Source organism: Thamnophis elegans, chromosome Z (genome assembly GCF_009769535.1).
Source record: "Thamnophis elegans isolate rThaEle1 chromosome Z, rThaEle1.pri, whole genome shotgun sequence".
NCBI lineage: Eukaryota > Metazoa > Chordata > Lepidosauria > Squamata > Colubridae > Thamnophis > Thamnophis elegans.
The window spans coordinates 29,533,223-29,550,860 of record NC_045558.1 but is presented as its reverse complement, the minus strand read 5'-3'; the positions used below and the strand labels follow the sequence as shown (position 1 = coordinate 29,550,860).

The following is a 17,638-nucleotide window of genomic DNA, read 5'->3' as shown; positions in this document are numbered from 1 at the left end:
TAAATTTTGTATTAGAACCTCTTGGAAGCTGAAAAAGCTCACATACAAACCCTCATTTAAATGTCTGCCCAAATAAACAAGCCTAAAAAAATCAAATGATATTTAATTTTTTTGGAGCCTATTTTATGGCTTATACATTCAAGAAGGTTTCAGAAGAGCATGTTCTTTTTTTCAGATGGACTAGGTTTGGGTTTCTTTTCTACTGAACCTAATTTTATATCTAAAAATATAATAGAAACAAAACCCACTCTCTGATGCAACAGAAGATAACTAATTTATATATTCTCATTTTAAAGGCAATTAAAGCTAGACATCAAATATTTATTTTAATAAAATATTGGTACTCTTCTTTTCCTATTTAAAAAATGCAAGTCAATTAGCATCTCATGAAAATGCAGAAACTCTTGATAGCTAGCAAACTAATCCATATTTTTTAAAATGAACCAGGCCCAAATTCTGCTATTTTCCTGCATTTCAAGAACAAGAAATAAGGCATCTAACTGAGGTGATTGTACCATTTTATAAAATAATTGGTATTTTTGTTTTGTTAATATAAAAAGCTACCTTGAATAAGACATGTACAAGCAATTTACATAGTTTCCTTATTTCCAATAATCTATGTTCACTAAACATCTCTAGGTTTATACCGTATGTGGGATGTTTTAAAGAAAAATAACAGACTATTGATAAACAAACTAAACATAATATATTGTTGCTTTAATATCCCTTTGATTTCAGAGTCAGTATGAGAAATACATGTATGATTCATAGTACTGTTAATGGGATACAGGTACATATGTTTAAATGTACCTGGGTTGTACTATTATGTCAATATTGTGGTGACTCAAATAATGGGATCAAAACTCTGTGTGCATGTGTGTTTATGTGTGTGTGTGTTTTATATACAGATAACTTTTTTCATACCAAAATATTTTAAACACTTTTAAACAGCTTACAAACAAACAATACATGAAAAATCCAACATTTCAAAGTTCACTAAACTAAACAGCACACACTTTTGTCAGTATTTGTACAGCAAGTTATATGTATTTCCATATTTATTAAGTTATAAAAGCAAGTGGGTACACAAAAATATATTTAATGTTTATACTATTTATGGCCTACCTTCCTTTAAAAGGAAAATAACTTCCTTTGCCTTTTCAATTTATTCTCAAGGCAACCTTTAAGACAAGAAAGACTGAGCAATTAGCCCAAGGATGGCTGTTACATCACAAAAATCCTTCTTATAAACATATTTATTCTTTGCCTTTGGCTAATGTTTTGTCCCTGACCTGTAAAAATAATCATATGTACTCAAGCCAACTTCTATAAACAGCATTCTGGTTGTAACATTAGAAGGCCCAGAAACTAACCTTAGAGATAATCACTGCCATGGCCAGGTTTTCCGAGTGAGCAGCTACATAGCCCAACATCATAATACCTGGGAGTCTAACATTTCCTTTGCAGCTACCAATGCAGTCAATGATGGCAGCTACTCCTCCAGCATTTACAATAAGTTGTGAAAGCTGAAAACAAATACAGTCAGGAGATTATATCATTTCACATGACTACCAAACTATATCATTACATGTTTTTGTTTCTAAATTATTATATATTGAATAAATATTTAATGAGACACACAAATTAGAAAAAAGAATGTAATGCATACAGTTATCTACTTCATATGCCTTCAAGAGTTTAATATTTAATTTATTTTAATTATGTCCTCTTTATTTTTTTATCATTTGGAATGTTGCTAACCATCTTGTTTGTTCTGGTGAGAGATGGAATGAGAGGTATAATTTAAATAAATTAAAATAAATAAGCACTACTAAATGGTACATATCAATTCTGTGCAAATAAATGACTGTTTTTAACTAAGAATTAACTGTCTTCTGCTATTTTAAAGTCTAAGAAAATTATTATGGCCTGCACTTTCTAAGTTGTCATGCCGAAGTTACAATGGATAATATCAAAAACCAATTAAACCCAGAATTTTGATCCACAGAGATTAAGCAAACTAGTGCAGTTGAATGGAGAAATTTTCTAATTTTCTGAAACTATTTGGGCCAAGAATTAATAGATCAGGACTTAGTTGAAGTATATCTGAAAAAAGCTGGAAACAATCAAAGGTTTTAGACAACTAACATGCTTCCAACAATCATTCCCTAAAGCCAAGAAATAAAACTCATTAAAACATAGCTGTCATACTGCAATTTTTATAAAATGCTTAATATGATATTGTACATGTTCTATTGTGAGTATATATTATAGCATGGAGGAAAGTATCTGCTCTGTTTTTGGAAATATATGTAGCATTCAACATTGCATGTTAATGCTCTGAGAATATATTTATATAGGCATCATTTTCTAGTGCTAGTACTGGTATGCATCTCTAAACAGGCCAATCTGTAAATTAAAGAGCTCATCAGAGGCCTGCCTCTGGATTACAAGATGTCATAGAAAAAGGCCTTCTTAAGGATAAGGTTGTAATTTAGACTTTTCACTCTAGGGAAGCCCTTTCTCTTGTCCCCTTGCCTTGGGGTAATTAGTATATAATATGCAGAATAACCACAAAAAAAGAAGCAGAAGTGGGCAGTGATGCATAGCCCAACACTCTTAAGTGGAATTTCAGTCAAGGAGTGGGATTCAAGGCATTTGATGAAAATAAAAAAGGCAGCTGTGTCCAAATATCAAGCAATTATCTTCAGAGTGTTGGTAGTTTGTTTAAACAATATGGAACATCAGCAGCAATGAGGAATGTTCTAGAATACATCCTGCTGTGCCAGATGCTGGTCTCAAGACCCATTGCCTGTGGTCTGTCAAGGTGGTTTTGGCATCAAACTTTGTTTTTAAAAAATCCTCAAGCCTTGTACTAAAAGCCTTTTAGTACAATTTGATCAGTGTCACTTTGGCTGTTCTTATTTTTTTATAGCTATCCTAGTGAATTTATATTTCTGGAATGATTTATTGGGCATTTAAAAAATAGGCTATTTTCTAGGCTAAACATCAACCAGACAAACAAATATTTTGGCTACATTTTGACCATATTATGGTCTGGCTACTTCATAATTCCTACCAATTAGCTGTCTTTGTAGAGACTTCTCTCTACTTTCCAATAACATCTGGTAGGTCAGTCACTGCAGAGCTGGGCAATTTATGCTGCACGTGACAGAAATTTCGGCAGTTAACTGGCTTTAGGATGCCTGCCAAGTGCGTGCTGCGATCCTTTCACAAGCAAGTTATCAACAGGATTCCCTCAAGATCAAAATAGCGCCTCCCAGCAGAGGGCCGGTGAGAGCGAAAAAGTCTGGCATCGAAGCCCACGGCCAGAACCAGCGAGACTGACATTCGGCTGGCCCCTTCCCCCACCATTGCAGTTTCAAATGCCAGGGTTTTTAGACCCACAGCGAGGACTCCTGCAGAGACCGGGCTCTGCGGCACAAAGGAAGTTTAGACCGCAGCGGCGAGTCCCCAAATCTTTCTACCTCCTTCGCCTTTCATTCCCATTCGACTCGCAATATCTCCTCCAGAGATCGGGGGCGGCAAGGGATAGGGGACCTTTCACTCAAGCGCTGAAGCACCTGAGATAATGAGGATATTGAATTTCGGTGAGAGATTTTGAGGCTTAAATTAATAAAAAACTCTTTATAAAGAGATCCTGGTGAGCTGTTAAGTGTCCCTGAGCCATGCGAAGGGGGAGGGGAGAATTTATACTCCCCAATACACTTCATTCTTTTAACCCAATATAAGCCCTTGGACTGACTTGGTTATTTCTGTGGTGCCTAACTCCTAGGAAGCTCTGTAGGGCTACTAAAGGTTTGTAGAGTATCTTCTCCTGATTTACTGGTACCAGGAAACCAGTTATTTCAGAGTTGGCAAGAAATAGTTATGGGATGCATAATTAACAAAATACATTTTGTGAAAATGGATGAGCCTCCTCTAATGATTTTTTTCTTTGTCAATCTTCTTTCTATTACTTCCTACTCTGCCAATCCTCACAAGTCCATAGGTTATGCCCTATTTGGATCTGCTCAGCAGCTGTATGGCCATTATTTAAATATTTCCAGTTCAGAACACAGGAGGCATTTTCTAGACCACCCAACAATCATCATCTTACTAAGGCAATTCCTTTTTTAAAAAAAACTACCCAACACCTAGCATAACCACCCAACCACCCATCCTGCTAAATATACAGGATTTTTTTTTCATTTTGTTCACTGTACTCTGAATTACAGACTAGGGATGTTTTATACTTTATTATTACTTTGTACAGATCATCCCATATAACTGAATTATTAAATATATCTGACATGTTAATATCCACCAATAAAAAGCTGAACTTGCCAATTTTGATTTTTTTTTACATATTTGTATTCTATGCATGCCCCAAAAGAGCAACAAACATTTCTTTTTTATTTATATCAAAAACAATAGAGAATTTGCATAGTTATAGAACAATAATGAAGATCTTGTGCATATCTACATCTGTCATTTGTAGATGCATAATCATGCATACTATACTCATGTATACTCATGGGCATGCACACATACACACTTAAACATATTCACTTATATACAAACATCATGACCTTGTGTTTATATTCACATGGTTTACCTCAGGAGTATGTCTTGCTATCTCTCTAATTAGAGTTGCAGCATTTTTCTTGACATATTCATCAGAATCCTTCAGGCACGTGAGTACAACAGGAAAAATTTCTGCTTCAACTACCATTTCTGCCAGATCCACAGAGTGCTTTGCTATCTGACTAAGAGCTGACAGCACCTGACGCTGGTAAACAGGAATGAGTATTTTATAAATGGTTATTGAGTATACAGACAAAGCAATCAAAAGGAGGCAGAAAACTCTCTTTCAAATTGTGAAGGCATGACCCCATCAAAATACATAATTTCAAAACAAAAAAAATGATAAAAATAAAGGCATAATTTCCAATAGCGAATATATATATTTACCTGGAAGAAACTTTTCTTAATTAAGTGAACCTATTTTAACTAGTTTTATGGGGTTTTTTTGTTTTATAGAATATAAATGGACAGCTACATAATTCTTTTAAAGAAATAAACTACCATAACTATAATTAGGAAATGGAATTTCCAGCAATTCAAAACGGAAGCCAACACATGCTATTTATTGCTTTCTTTTAAAATCCATACATATTAAAACATTGTTTTTTATTAGGATAGACCATACAGCTCTTCATCAACTATTGGCAGTTAGCTTACAATGTTTGAAATAAATATGTTATAAACCTGTTGCGTTTGGTGGGGGGGGGGGGAATCACTCTATGTTAACAGTCCTCCCCCAAAAGAAAACTACCAGTATACACGGGACAAAGAGAATTTATTTAATTTTAGATACTAACCATTGTTATTGTGCATAATTTTCTATTAAGCCAAAGGTCCCCCCCGAGCATGTTAATAAAAATCTAGAGGCTTGTACCTACTGTATGACATTTACCTGATTTATTCAAAGATGCATGTCACTGAAGTAATTTAGTTTCCAAAACAAAATATTGTAGAGTATAGCATTATCATTTTAAAAGCACAAAAAATGGTAAACATATTTAATACTTTATAAATTACACATACTGAATTCATTAGAACCAGCAAGTTTTGTAGAATTCAGAAAAGCTCTTGAAGATAACTGCTACAAATCTATCTCTCATTGCTAAGAATCCAAATAATCACCATATTAAATGCCCTGTTTCTTATCCACCATAAATACTATAACAATCACATCAAGCAATCATATCCCCCCTTTGTTACCATGCCAATTTAGCATTGCATATTTTTGAAAAAAGTTCATTGAGGATTAATACAGCTTCTCCAATATAGAATCACATTCTCAGTTGGAAAAGAGCAAAATTAGTTTGGGAAGTACCTTTAATTTGGCATCAGGATTGAGGATCATCTGTGCCAAGTGAGCAATGGCCCCAGCATCAACGACCGTCTGTGCTAACTCTGGAGAATGCTTTGAAACATCACTCAATGCTGAAGCAGCAATCCTTCTCAAAGCAATCTCTGGCTCTTGGATACATAGGACTAAGAGTGGAATAGCTCCAGCATCCACCACAGCCTGTGACAGTTCTGTTGGTCCAATGAAAGTAATTAAGCGAATATGGGTGACTGACCCTTGTACAAGTCATTTTTCACCTTGACAGATACAGCAGGAGAGAGAGAGAGAAGGGAGGGTGGACTCTAGTCTTTGGACATCTGCATTTCAAATCAGCCCTTCAAGTTTCATAAACCATGTGGACCAGTCCTGAGCTGAAAAGAATACAGGTCAATAGATGGACCTCCACTTAGGTGTACACATTTAAGGTACATTAGACTGAAATGGCTTGCTACCCTGTGTATGTGCACACGTGTGCATTTGTAAAAAGTAAGCAGATGTCAGCTGTTTAAGGTCCAACTGTTGTGCACTGATCAATAAGCAAGCAGTTTTTGCACTGCTAACAATAAAGAAAAGCCAAAATACCTAAATGTGTCCCCTTCTCTCACAAATCTGATTTAGACTGGAGATTCTTTGTCCTATTCATACAAGAAATAGAAAATAACAGGTCTATATTACATTTGATTTTTAATTTCATTAAAAGTGATATCACCATTCATTCAAAGATCTAACTTGCTAATTATGAACACCAACATACATTTTAATGATACCTTTTTATCAGTAAACTAGATCTTTTCCTTAAATCACTGCAACAGACATTAAGCCACCATGGCCAATTAATTGTATCTTAACATAAAAATCCACAATAATTGATACAGACTCTATTATACCAAATATTCATTACCCTTCTTCCAACATATTTATCATTAAACTTCAGTAGTGAGGTAAAAAAATTACTGGATAGCAAACACAAGGATTAGAGCATGGGACATTTTTGCAGATGATGAAAAATGAGGACAAATCTCATTAATTTCAAATGGGCTATTATAAGTTCTTAAATAAGGTTTTGTTAGGTCTTCCCCTTGTTATGCACATAGTCTCTTATCTTTAACATTTAACCTGCCTTGCATTGCCATGGCAACAAATAGCTCTCGTAATTCAAGGGTCCAACTTTGATTTTGCATTTACAGTTCATCAATCAAAGCTTTCTGCAGAATTTTCTTAAGGGGGGGAATGCCCACAAACTGATTATCCACTTACCTACTTACTCATGTACTATATTGTATATATTTATTAATTTTCCTACAGTGCGCTAAGGTAAAAAAACTTTTTACTTGTGATAAAATTTGTTCAACTTATATAATTGAAATACAAATGTTGTTTTATTATATTTATAAATATTGTTATATTGTAATACATTTTTGTCATGATCTAAACCTCTGCTGCATTTACAACTTCACCCTACTTTATTCCCAATATGAAACTCTGTCACATATCTAAATAATATGCTATTTGTCATAAAAGCTGTTTGTGTACTGCAGGTATGTGTTTATAAAGTATTTCCCCTTGGTAAATGTGTATTACAGTAGCAATAGGCACATAATTTATTTAAAGTAGAAGCCTCATAAAAAAGGAAATATATCTAAAATTCCTTTTATAATCCGTCTTAAAAATTAATACTGAAATACTATCCAAATGGGCTGAAAGAAATTTCAGCAAAATACTAAAACCATTTTAATAAAAGCTCCCCCCCAACAAGCTCTTAGCAACTAATCTCAAATTTTAAACAGTAGAAGATAAAATTATAACTGTAAAGTAACTATACTACTATAAAGAGGTTGAGTAATCTTTTTTAAAAATCTAAAATAGGGGTGTCAAACACAAGTCCTGGGGGCCCGATCCAGCCTATGGGGTGCTTAGTCCATGGGGCTGCCCTGGAAACTGCGAAGGACCAGCCTGCAGTGCCCCTGCCAGTGAAAACAGAGCTTACGAGGGCCATGGGAGGCCCTTCTGAGCTCTGTTTTCACTGCAAGAGTGTTGCAGGAGGCTGTCACAGCTGAAAACTGACCTTGGGAACCCTTTTTCACTGGCAGAGTGCTCAGGCCACCACAGATACTCCTGACACGAGTGACGTTAAATGCTTAAATCAGGGAATCACATCCTCCTTCGCCTCAAAATTAAGTCTTCTGGTATTAGAACACATGACTGGACAAGACTGCATAGTAAAGTCTATCTCTGGCTTCTTAAACTGATTTTGTTTTTTCAGTCCCCAGATTCCTAAGTCTCTCGGGAATAGGGCAGCATACAAACTGAATAAATCTAAATTCTGCAGTAGCAAATCACCAAAACACAATTAATTTCCAAAATGATAGCAAATAAAAAAGCACAAATATTAGAATAAATCTAACACACCTTAACATATTTTATAACTCTTATTCCTCAAAAATCTTAGTTTCACCCATTCATTATCATTTTAATATATCATAGGTCATTAGACATTAAAATTTATATAAAAGAATATTAAAAGCTTCATAGTGGTGGGAATAAGAAATCTGTATTTTCTTTCTTCCTCAACATTAATTTGACCATGTTCAATCTCTGAATCACCTATTGTGACTTTTGTTCCAGGATGATTTATAGTCTTGATTAGAGACTGGAATACATGTTACATTTTGCTAATGTATCCTGCCTTGTTTTATTATATGGCCATCTTGAATTCAGTTTCCATATTGCCTGCTAAATCAAGATCAGATAGGTCAAGGAGTTAGGAATTACTCAGTTGGCCTAGAATCCAGATGTATATGGAAACTATTTCACCCCCATGGTGGCTGTTTTCCTTTGAACTTCAAGATGTGCCTTATTCCCTAAGAAGTTAACAATGATGGTAGCTGTGCTAATTAGCTTTCAGTTATCTTTTTTATTAGTTACCTGTGTCATCTGCACACTAACTATCCATTGTTAATTGAGACACTTCAAGGAAATGTTTAGTGATTTGCTATGCCTCTTTTGATATAATTCAAAATCAAGGACTATTGTGATAGGGAGAGGAACTATTCCCCTGATCTGCTGTGTGGTCAATTTTGTGCACTTTGTATTACTGTTTCCATGGTCACAGGTTCTCTGCGTGTCTGAATCTACAATTGCTTCATGATGGGAGAAGAAACATTGCTCTCTAGAAGCATGTTCTGGTAATTTACAAATTCATTGTAACAAGTATTTTACTCTGTCTTCCACTCTTCGCCATTTATAAACTAGAATGATGTACAAGATAAAAATCTATTCCATATCTCTTTGGGGGGTTTTGTAAACAATATTTTCTTTGTCCTAAATAAATCCTCCCCCCCTTTTTTTTTACAAAAAGAAATTCATTATTTTGTTGCTAGTTTGTTTAAATATTTTTTACAAAGAAAAGCTTGTCATTAATAATATAGATGAGCTTAAAAGTATTATTTAAAATGTATCTCTTTTTTCCAAATTACATTATCATTCCTGATTTCTAAGTGTGTAAGTACACTTAACAAGAAAAACAGTAGTATTAAATAATTTAATCTAAGTCTCCTCGCAATGCTTTCCTTAAAAATATTTGATAACTGTTAGGAGTTGTGCTGTAGAGAATCTGTAATTTAAAATGCAGAATAAAAAATACATAATTACTCCTCCCTTAAAAATTAACCAGTTATTTTAATATCCGCATTACAGCAGTACTGGTCAAGAAATTATAATCCTAATTAGCATTTATATTGATGCTAGAATTACAAAGAAGAGAGGCAGTTCCAATTCTCATTCTTATGTCTTTGTTTACAGAAAGTAAAATGTATAAACATAACAAACAAAAGGATTAGAAGAAAGGGTGGAATTTCAACTGCATATTTTTTTTAATTGTGCCAGTAATCCAACATTATTTCATGCCACTTTATATATATATATATATATATATATATATATATATATATATATATATATATATATATATATATATATATATATATATAAATATATATATATATTGGATATATATATATATATTATTTATCAGCACAAATAAAACACACACACACACACACACACACACACACACACACACACACACACACATATATATATATATATATATATATATATATATATATATTCTAGCAGTTTTTAGCACATCTTCCTACACAGTCATTGTGTTCCATTTACTTTTCTTAAATCTGATATATGCTATCCATGTCTACTTGCTCATATAGACGACAAGACCCATTATCTGTTTTCTGTGTTGTTTTCATAATGTAAATACTTGATGCAACCTAAATATCTAAGAAATATCTTACCTGAATTATGTCTTGCTATATAACCAAGGGCCCAGGATGCAGCTTCCTTCACCCCAGGATCAAAATCTTCTAAGCAAATTACCAGTGTATCTAGAGCTCCACAATCCACTATTGCCTGGGCAAGCTGAGGAGAATGCTTTCCAACTGCACGTAATACGAATGCGGCCGCTTTCTTATAAAAACGCTACAAAAGTACAAAAAAGATTGGAATATTTAACCAGGGAGTCTCATCACTGAAAAGAAATGAATCAACTAAATCTATGTAAAAAGGGCAGTATCCAAATTTGAAAAATAAATACATAGATTTATTTAACCTACTTATATGCCATCTGTTATGCAATGCTTCCCCATGCTGTATAAAATTAAAAACACATTTGATATGAAAACAATCTAAGCTCAAAATATAAAAATCCAATTCAAATATTTAAAAAATCACCCTTTGATTTTTCACTATCAAACTAAGCAAAAATGATTTGTATAATGTGCCTAAATAGCAACAAAGTCAGCAGAGGGGTTTTTGTTGAAGGGGAGGGTGTCCCAGTGAATGAATCACAACAATAACAAAAGGCTTTCTATATAAAAAGAGTCTATAGAACAGATGTAATCAGGAAGGCCTCTGATATTTGCAATGATCAAGCAGATGTCCATGAAATAATGTCACTCTGTCAGGAATCCTGATCCAAAGTTATTTTTATAGAACAATAACAAAGCCTTAAACCTTTGGCAGAAAACTGCCAGTGCAATTATTTCAAAACTGGTATTATACATTTGTACTACATAATAATTTTGCAACTACACTTTGCATAAACTGTAGCTTCTGTACAAAAGGATAGATCCTCATTGAATGATATAACCCAGCAATACAATATTCAACACATGAAGTTACTAATACATAAATCACTGTCTACGTTATCTGGTATACACACGCTAAAATAGAGAAGTATTTTGTCTCATTTACATTAGGTATTAAGGTTATAGGATCTTTTTTCCTCAATATGTGTTCTTAAAAGAGCAAGTATGTTTTGTGATAATACAGAAGGAAATTATCAAGACTAGGAATGAAATCTTACTCCTGCAGCATTTATATTTGAGTTCAGAGAATGGAACCACCACAATCAAGGTAAAGGAGGCTGTCTTCCAAAGAAAAATCGTGGGAATTGGTCTTGTAGGAAAATAAATCTGGAGGAGTAACAGCCAAAAGACCAATTTCTGTTTTCTAACATCCAATAATGCATGATTTTGAATAATGCACTTCAATCAGAGGAAACAAAGTAGTCTGTTAAATGTTAGGAAAAACTTCCTAATACTAAGAAGAGTTGAAAAGTAGAAACAATCACCCAGAGAGGGCTCTCATTCACTGCATCAATAAAAAGTAATTTGTTGTGCTTGTTTTAATTTGGAATTCTGCATAGAGCAGGGGCTGGTTCAATGGTCTTAATGAATCTTTTCAACTTTTGTGTTCAAAAGTGATGGATGGACATCATCTAGTTTCCCATAACAGCCAAGTAAAACTTTTCTCATCCTTCACTCTTTGCTTTTATGTGCTGATAGTTTAAATACTGCAATTAATTTATCCAAGGAGAATCTTCTTTAATCATATCATACTTTCCTTAGTAGTTTCTGATGGATTTATAGAATGTGAAGTAAAGCGTAGATTATCAGAGGTCTGCCTTTCATGTGATGAAGGATTTCTAGCTAGAAAAATGCTGCAAGGAAACATAACAAAGCAAAAATAGAAAAATTCCCAGCTGATTATAAGGAAAAAATTAGTTACTTTCTTTTTGCAAACATAGTAGTAGCAGTGGAGTAGTAGCAGTGGAGTAAGTGAAAGTGTATTCAAATTTCTACATCTGCCATTTTATATGCACTTTTTCTTATACTGAAGCTCATATAGTTTATATTCATTCAAAATTTCAGAAAGATGATGTAACTTTGTACCAACTTCTGTTCATTTAAAGTTCCACTAAAACATATAATTTGAATAGGGCTGCTTAACTTTTGCAAGCAACTGTATATGCATGGGGAGGGCATCAGCTTCACCATGCAAAAGGATAGGCCAGTGGACAAATAAGTGAATCAAAAAAATAGCTATCTCTGAATTAGATTGTAAATGTACGTGATAGATTAAAAATGTTGTGTCACCAAGATGCTGTATACCAAAAAGGTAAAGATAACAAAGGATTTACTTCACTAGTCTTTCCAGATCTAGTTGCTCTCAAATGTAATAATCCTCAAGTCTTCTAACTTTCAGTCAGCAAATCCCAAAATTATTCTGACTGAGAATTATGCAGGTGAAATTCAATACTGTACAATTGAGAGGTATTAGTCTTGGAAAAATTATAATCGTTATAACAGTTAAGATGAAACTAGGAAATGGCATTTGTTCATGACATAAATTTGATCTACTACACTTGATCTTAGCCAAAAGGCCGAGAAGTGATAAATAAATCTAAACAAACATCTAAATTTCAAACAATAATAGAAAAATCTTCAAAGAATGGTTTAAGAACTGGGGCTTAAAAGCAAAAAAATACAATAGTTGTATTTTTATTGTATTTGATTTCTGCTGAAAGAACAAATTACAAAGCAATAATAATGTGCTTTTATATGTGCAAAAAGCATGTGAATTCTTACTTCCAGATAATTATGTTTTAAACAGGAGGTCATTTTTTAAAAAAAATATCGATGGGCGAAATCTGAAATGTTAGCCTATGTGGTCTTCATTCATTTAACTGGACACGAGAAGCTAAATTCCTAATAGATCATATTTATTATTCAAAATATTTAAAGTTTAAAATAAAATACACAAATAGTGACTTATACTTAAGTTGCTTCAGAACCAATGGCATGAATACAAACCAGTCCTGATTCTTTCAAAATTTCCACTACTTTGCTAGACTTTGCACTACTTTTCATATAAATACTGTTTCATACAAAATACTGTTTCCACCAGAACAGAAGCAGTTGGCTTAACATGAATTCTTAAATTTATGTTTTTGGTCTTAGTTATTATCATTCAACAGAATCTAAATAGCAAACTGAAGGCAGCAATTCAGAATTTTATAACAACCCAGGATAAGGATGAAAATTCTTAAACAAAGGAAAATGCAGAGATGGAAAACCCAAAATCAAACACCTGGATTATTATAAAAAAACAGTACTAAAAATAGTAGTAGGAACAGGATTCATAGCATTCAAAAAAGGCATAGTTCTTTGTATTCTTAATTCCAAAAAGACAAAAGACATTATTTTTCCATTTTGAGCAATGCTACTCTACGCAAGGCATTTGCAATCAAGATTTGGAGCTGCTCCCATGGTCTCATCATGGCTCTTTTTAGCAGTTCTGATATATGGAACTAGATTTTGCAGAATTAACTCTGAAGCTGGAAGGCAGGCAGTTTCCCATTGTTAGGTACTCTTACTTCATTCCATCTGCTTAATTCTTTCTGCTGAAATCACATACCACCACTTTATTTTAAATGATCCTTTTTTCCCTGAACATAAAAATAAAATCAACAAAGTAATAACAAATCCAGAAGATGGGTGTTTTCTGGACTCCAATGTTTGCGTTTCTCCATTTGTCAGTTGGAAGTAATATTGGCTGGCTGGCTGAGGGGGAATACTGACTGTTGCAAGCGTGGTACAAAAAGGTTTCTGAGGAATGAACTGATGGCTAAGTGGAAGTTATCTTAGAAAAAAAATACCATAACTTTTGTCCCCCGGCATGATAGGCTGCACATCTCCTGCGAAAGAAAGAAAGGAAGGAAGGAAGGAAGGAAGGAAGGAAGGAAGGAAAGAAAGAAGGAAGGAAGGAAGAAAGAAAGAGAAAGAAAGAAAGAAAGAAAGAAAGGAAGGAAGGAAGGAAGGAAGGAAGGAAGGAAGGAAGGAAGGAAGGAAGGAAGGAAGGAAGGAAGGAAGGAAGCTTTCCACCTTTGTTGTATTTCAAGAAAGGCAGGATAGTCGATATGGGAAGAGAGTAGATGAATTGTTCATGAACTACATAGTAGAAAAATCCATGGCTCTTTCATATCCTTCTTTGAGGTAAAGCCCCTGGAGAAACAACTATTCACCAGAGGCCCTTAATGCCTTCCTTCTGCCAACTTACCCTTTACAAAGAAGACTTCCCAAATATGGCAATAGTAGGCAAAAGTAGGCCTAGGTAGATGAGTACCATGCAGGGTTTTATGGTATAAAGGAGCAGAAATTATTATATGTTACTTTACATAATAAGCATGTATTACATAAATATAACACATAGACACATTATATTCACTTGTTCAATGCCTTGTAGACTCATAATTTATAAGATGTTACTTATGTACGCAACATACTTATGTATGTTACAATGCAAGCTTTATACATGGTTTATAACTTATTGTAGCCAATTAATTACACAATATTTCTAATTTCATTAATACAGCAAAAATTTTCATATGTTACATATAATACGTAATAATGCAATAAATAAAATTTCCAATAACATGCTTTTATAATTAAGTAGACTTCTAAAATGATTTAACTCAATCATAATAATAACTACTTTCTATCAAGAAGCTACCTGTGGTGTGCAATAAGAACACATACATCTAAAGAATGATTTAAAAGCTAATCAGGACAGAAGATTTAACTCTGACAGAGAAAAAAATACTTAAGACTATGTTTATGCCTTACATTTTGTTCAGCCAGTGAATACACAAGCTGTGGAAGAATATCGCCTTTAACTACAGCTTCTGCTAGATCATCGTTGTAATTAGCAAGTCTCCCAAGGGCCAAAGCAGCTGTCTGTTGAATATTTGGAACCACATCCAATAGGAGTGGTCTCAACAAAGCCATTACACCTGAATAATAATTAAAAAAAACATAATAATTAGTGGAAGAAGAAAAAAATGTTATTTTTGAAATACAAAACATACTCTTAAAATTAAGAGAACCTGAAAGTTGTATATTACCCATAACATAATTTATGGTCAATTGATGTTTTTTATCTCCAGGATAGTATTGGGACACTAGTGCCAAAAATAAAATAAAAAGAACAAAGTGGTCCAATGGGACAAAGCAGATTTGAATTCAAAGCTTCAGAAAAACGGAAGTCTTTTTTTAAAATTGCCCTGTTCCAAATTCCAGAAGATACTCCTTGGAACAGGGACTCTCAGTGATGGACAAACATGGGTTCCTAGCCCTCATGATTCTAAAAGACATTTGGAGCATCAATTCTATTTCTTAGAAGTCGGCCCACCTTCCTTAGATGATGGGTTTATTGCATTGTAAAATCATTTTACTCTCTTCGGGGTTATTAAAGATGTGGGAAAGAAAACAGTAATAACATAGCAGACATAATTTTTATACTTTTAAAAATATTAAACACACTTGCATTGATTTTATGTTAATCTTGTTCTCTAATCTTACAGTTAAACTGCATCTTCTTGTTATCCTATAAATAAAACTTCGCATTTTATGTTTATTTGCAGAAAGAACATAGGACTGAAGGGAATTCCTGCTTCTATAGAATTTTACTCCAATAGAAACAAGTCAATCCTATTCCAATATAGTTTTTCTTAATGCTTTTCAATCTAAATATTTTGCTACTGAATTATAAACATCATTTTCTTTGGCGACAGCAGTTTATTAGTCCCACAAAGATTATACCTAATTATAATTTATATCTGTAAACTATACCAATGTATAGTTTATTGCTGTTTCTGTTCATTAAAACACTCTTTAAGAAATATGAGGAAAACATACAAAAACGTATACGCAACTGTATAAAGATCATAATTTTCTACATTTTCTTGCACAAATCTAAAGTACTTTGATATATTTTTTATTTTTTTAGCACTGAATACACACAGCCCAGAACAAACAATTAAAAATAAACATAGCCTATGTCAAGTTCTTCCAAGTTGATTAAACATTTACTCATTTTTAAACCAATAAAATACTTTTTCAATGAAAACATACTGCTTGCAATCTTTTAGTGGTCAGTGATTCATTTCTAAAAAGAAATGAGTTAAATCTAATCACTTCCTATGAATCACATTCTGAGCAACAATAACTAACTAGTCATTCTCCAGTAACTTGTAACAGGGTTGGAATTACTTGTGAAAAAGGAGGATGATTAGACTTGCTAATATATGCAATCTGTTACATGCAGAATCTCACTTTAATTGGATTTGTGGCATCCAGCACAGCACAGTCAGAAGCAGAATGTTTATTTCACTCACACCCAGCTTCTTCCAAGTTGTCTTTTGAGATTGCCCACTTTTAAGTACAGTTTTTGATTTTCAGCTTTTACATGTCATGGAATTAAAAAGCCAATGAGCAACAAATAAAAACGTATGGATCAACATTTCCAATGCAATGCAAAAGTAATAAAATTAAAAAACAATAGCAAAAAAATTAGTAAAATGAGGAAATGGTTAATCCTTAGAATTAGTTCATTTCTGTATTTTGAAAACAAAAATAACTGAAATCTGCAAAAAGAGTAAAGGTTTTTTTTTTAAAGTAACTGATAAAAACATCACATTTTTTATTATTCCCCCCCCCCAAAATTATGACAGACGTCAATCTAGTTAGTTAATGAGAAATATATGCAAAAATGGTAACAAGGAATTTCAATTGGATTTAAAATATTACATATATGATATCTCTGAGGTATCATGAAATAGCTTTTGCAATCTAAATTTTGGGTAGCAACTATAGGAATTTTTTTGTTTATATTTATGAAGTGAAGTGATAGCTCTCTAAGGATAGTATATTTTACTCTATTTATGCTGAGTCAAAACTAGACAATGAGCTTAAGAGTCAGAAATGTTTAGGCAACAAGATCAGAAGCTAAGTGAAACTATTTAAATTACTCAGTGCAGTTTTCAGCTACTTTTGCTTACGTTTATAAAAAAAATCCTCTCAAACTGAGAAAATGATTTATATGTAGAGAAAGAACAAGTGTACAGGTTGAATGCTAGCTGTATAATGAAGCAATGTAACATTTATGAATAATACAAAATTGGCTGTAAATATTATTTTTCCACAGCAAAGCCAGGGCATTCTACAGGATGGATTTTTGTTCCATTCATTCAAGAAGAGGAGCTAGTTCCTACTTCTAGCCTTGCCTTATTCCAGACAGCAAAACCCCTGGGGCTGCCAACTGTCTTCAAAAGCAACACTCCCTTAAATGTTACCTTTATTTTTATTTACTTTATATTCTTCCTCCTTTCCCTTTGCTTTTACTCGGCTTTTAGACAATTTTTTTCTTCTGCCATAATATGAAAACTTGGGGAGGCAAAAAATAATGCTTAAATTTTTAAAAAATATTTTTATTTTACCTTTATTATTTTTATAAAAAACTTAATGCAGCAAACATACCCAATATTCCTTCCTCCTATTTTCTCCACAACAACCCTATAAGTTGAGT

The 17,638-nt window shown here is 33.2% G+C and overlaps 1 protein-coding gene and 1 pseudogene across 4 annotated transcripts in view; both read right to left on the bottom strand.

The window, feature by feature from the left end:
- SPAG6 (sperm associated antigen 6) overlaps positions 1 to 17,638 on the bottom strand; it is a 48,641-nt gene that overhangs the window by 16,343 nt on the left and 14,660 nt on the right. For all 4 annotated transcript variants that reach the window (XM_032236689.1, XM_032236687.1, XM_032236686.1 and 1 more), the window contains 5 exons: positions 14,899 to 15,065; positions 10,228 to 10,411; positions 5,903 to 6,108; positions 4,619 to 4,792; positions 1,374 to 1,526 (listed from right to left, as the gene is read on the bottom strand). In XM_032236689.1, the coding sequence (XP_032092580.1) occupies positions 1,374 to 1,526; positions 4,619 to 4,792; positions 5,903 to 6,108; positions 10,228 to 10,411; positions 14,899 to 15,060 (879 nt within the window). In that variant the 5' untranslated portion in view covers positions 15,061 to 15,065. The remainder of the gene's footprint in view (positions 1 to 1,373; positions 1,527 to 4,618; positions 4,793 to 5,902; positions 6,109 to 10,227; positions 10,412 to 14,898; positions 15,066 to 17,638) is intronic.
- LOC116523100 lies at positions 12,542 to 12,668 on the bottom strand (annotated as a pseudogene).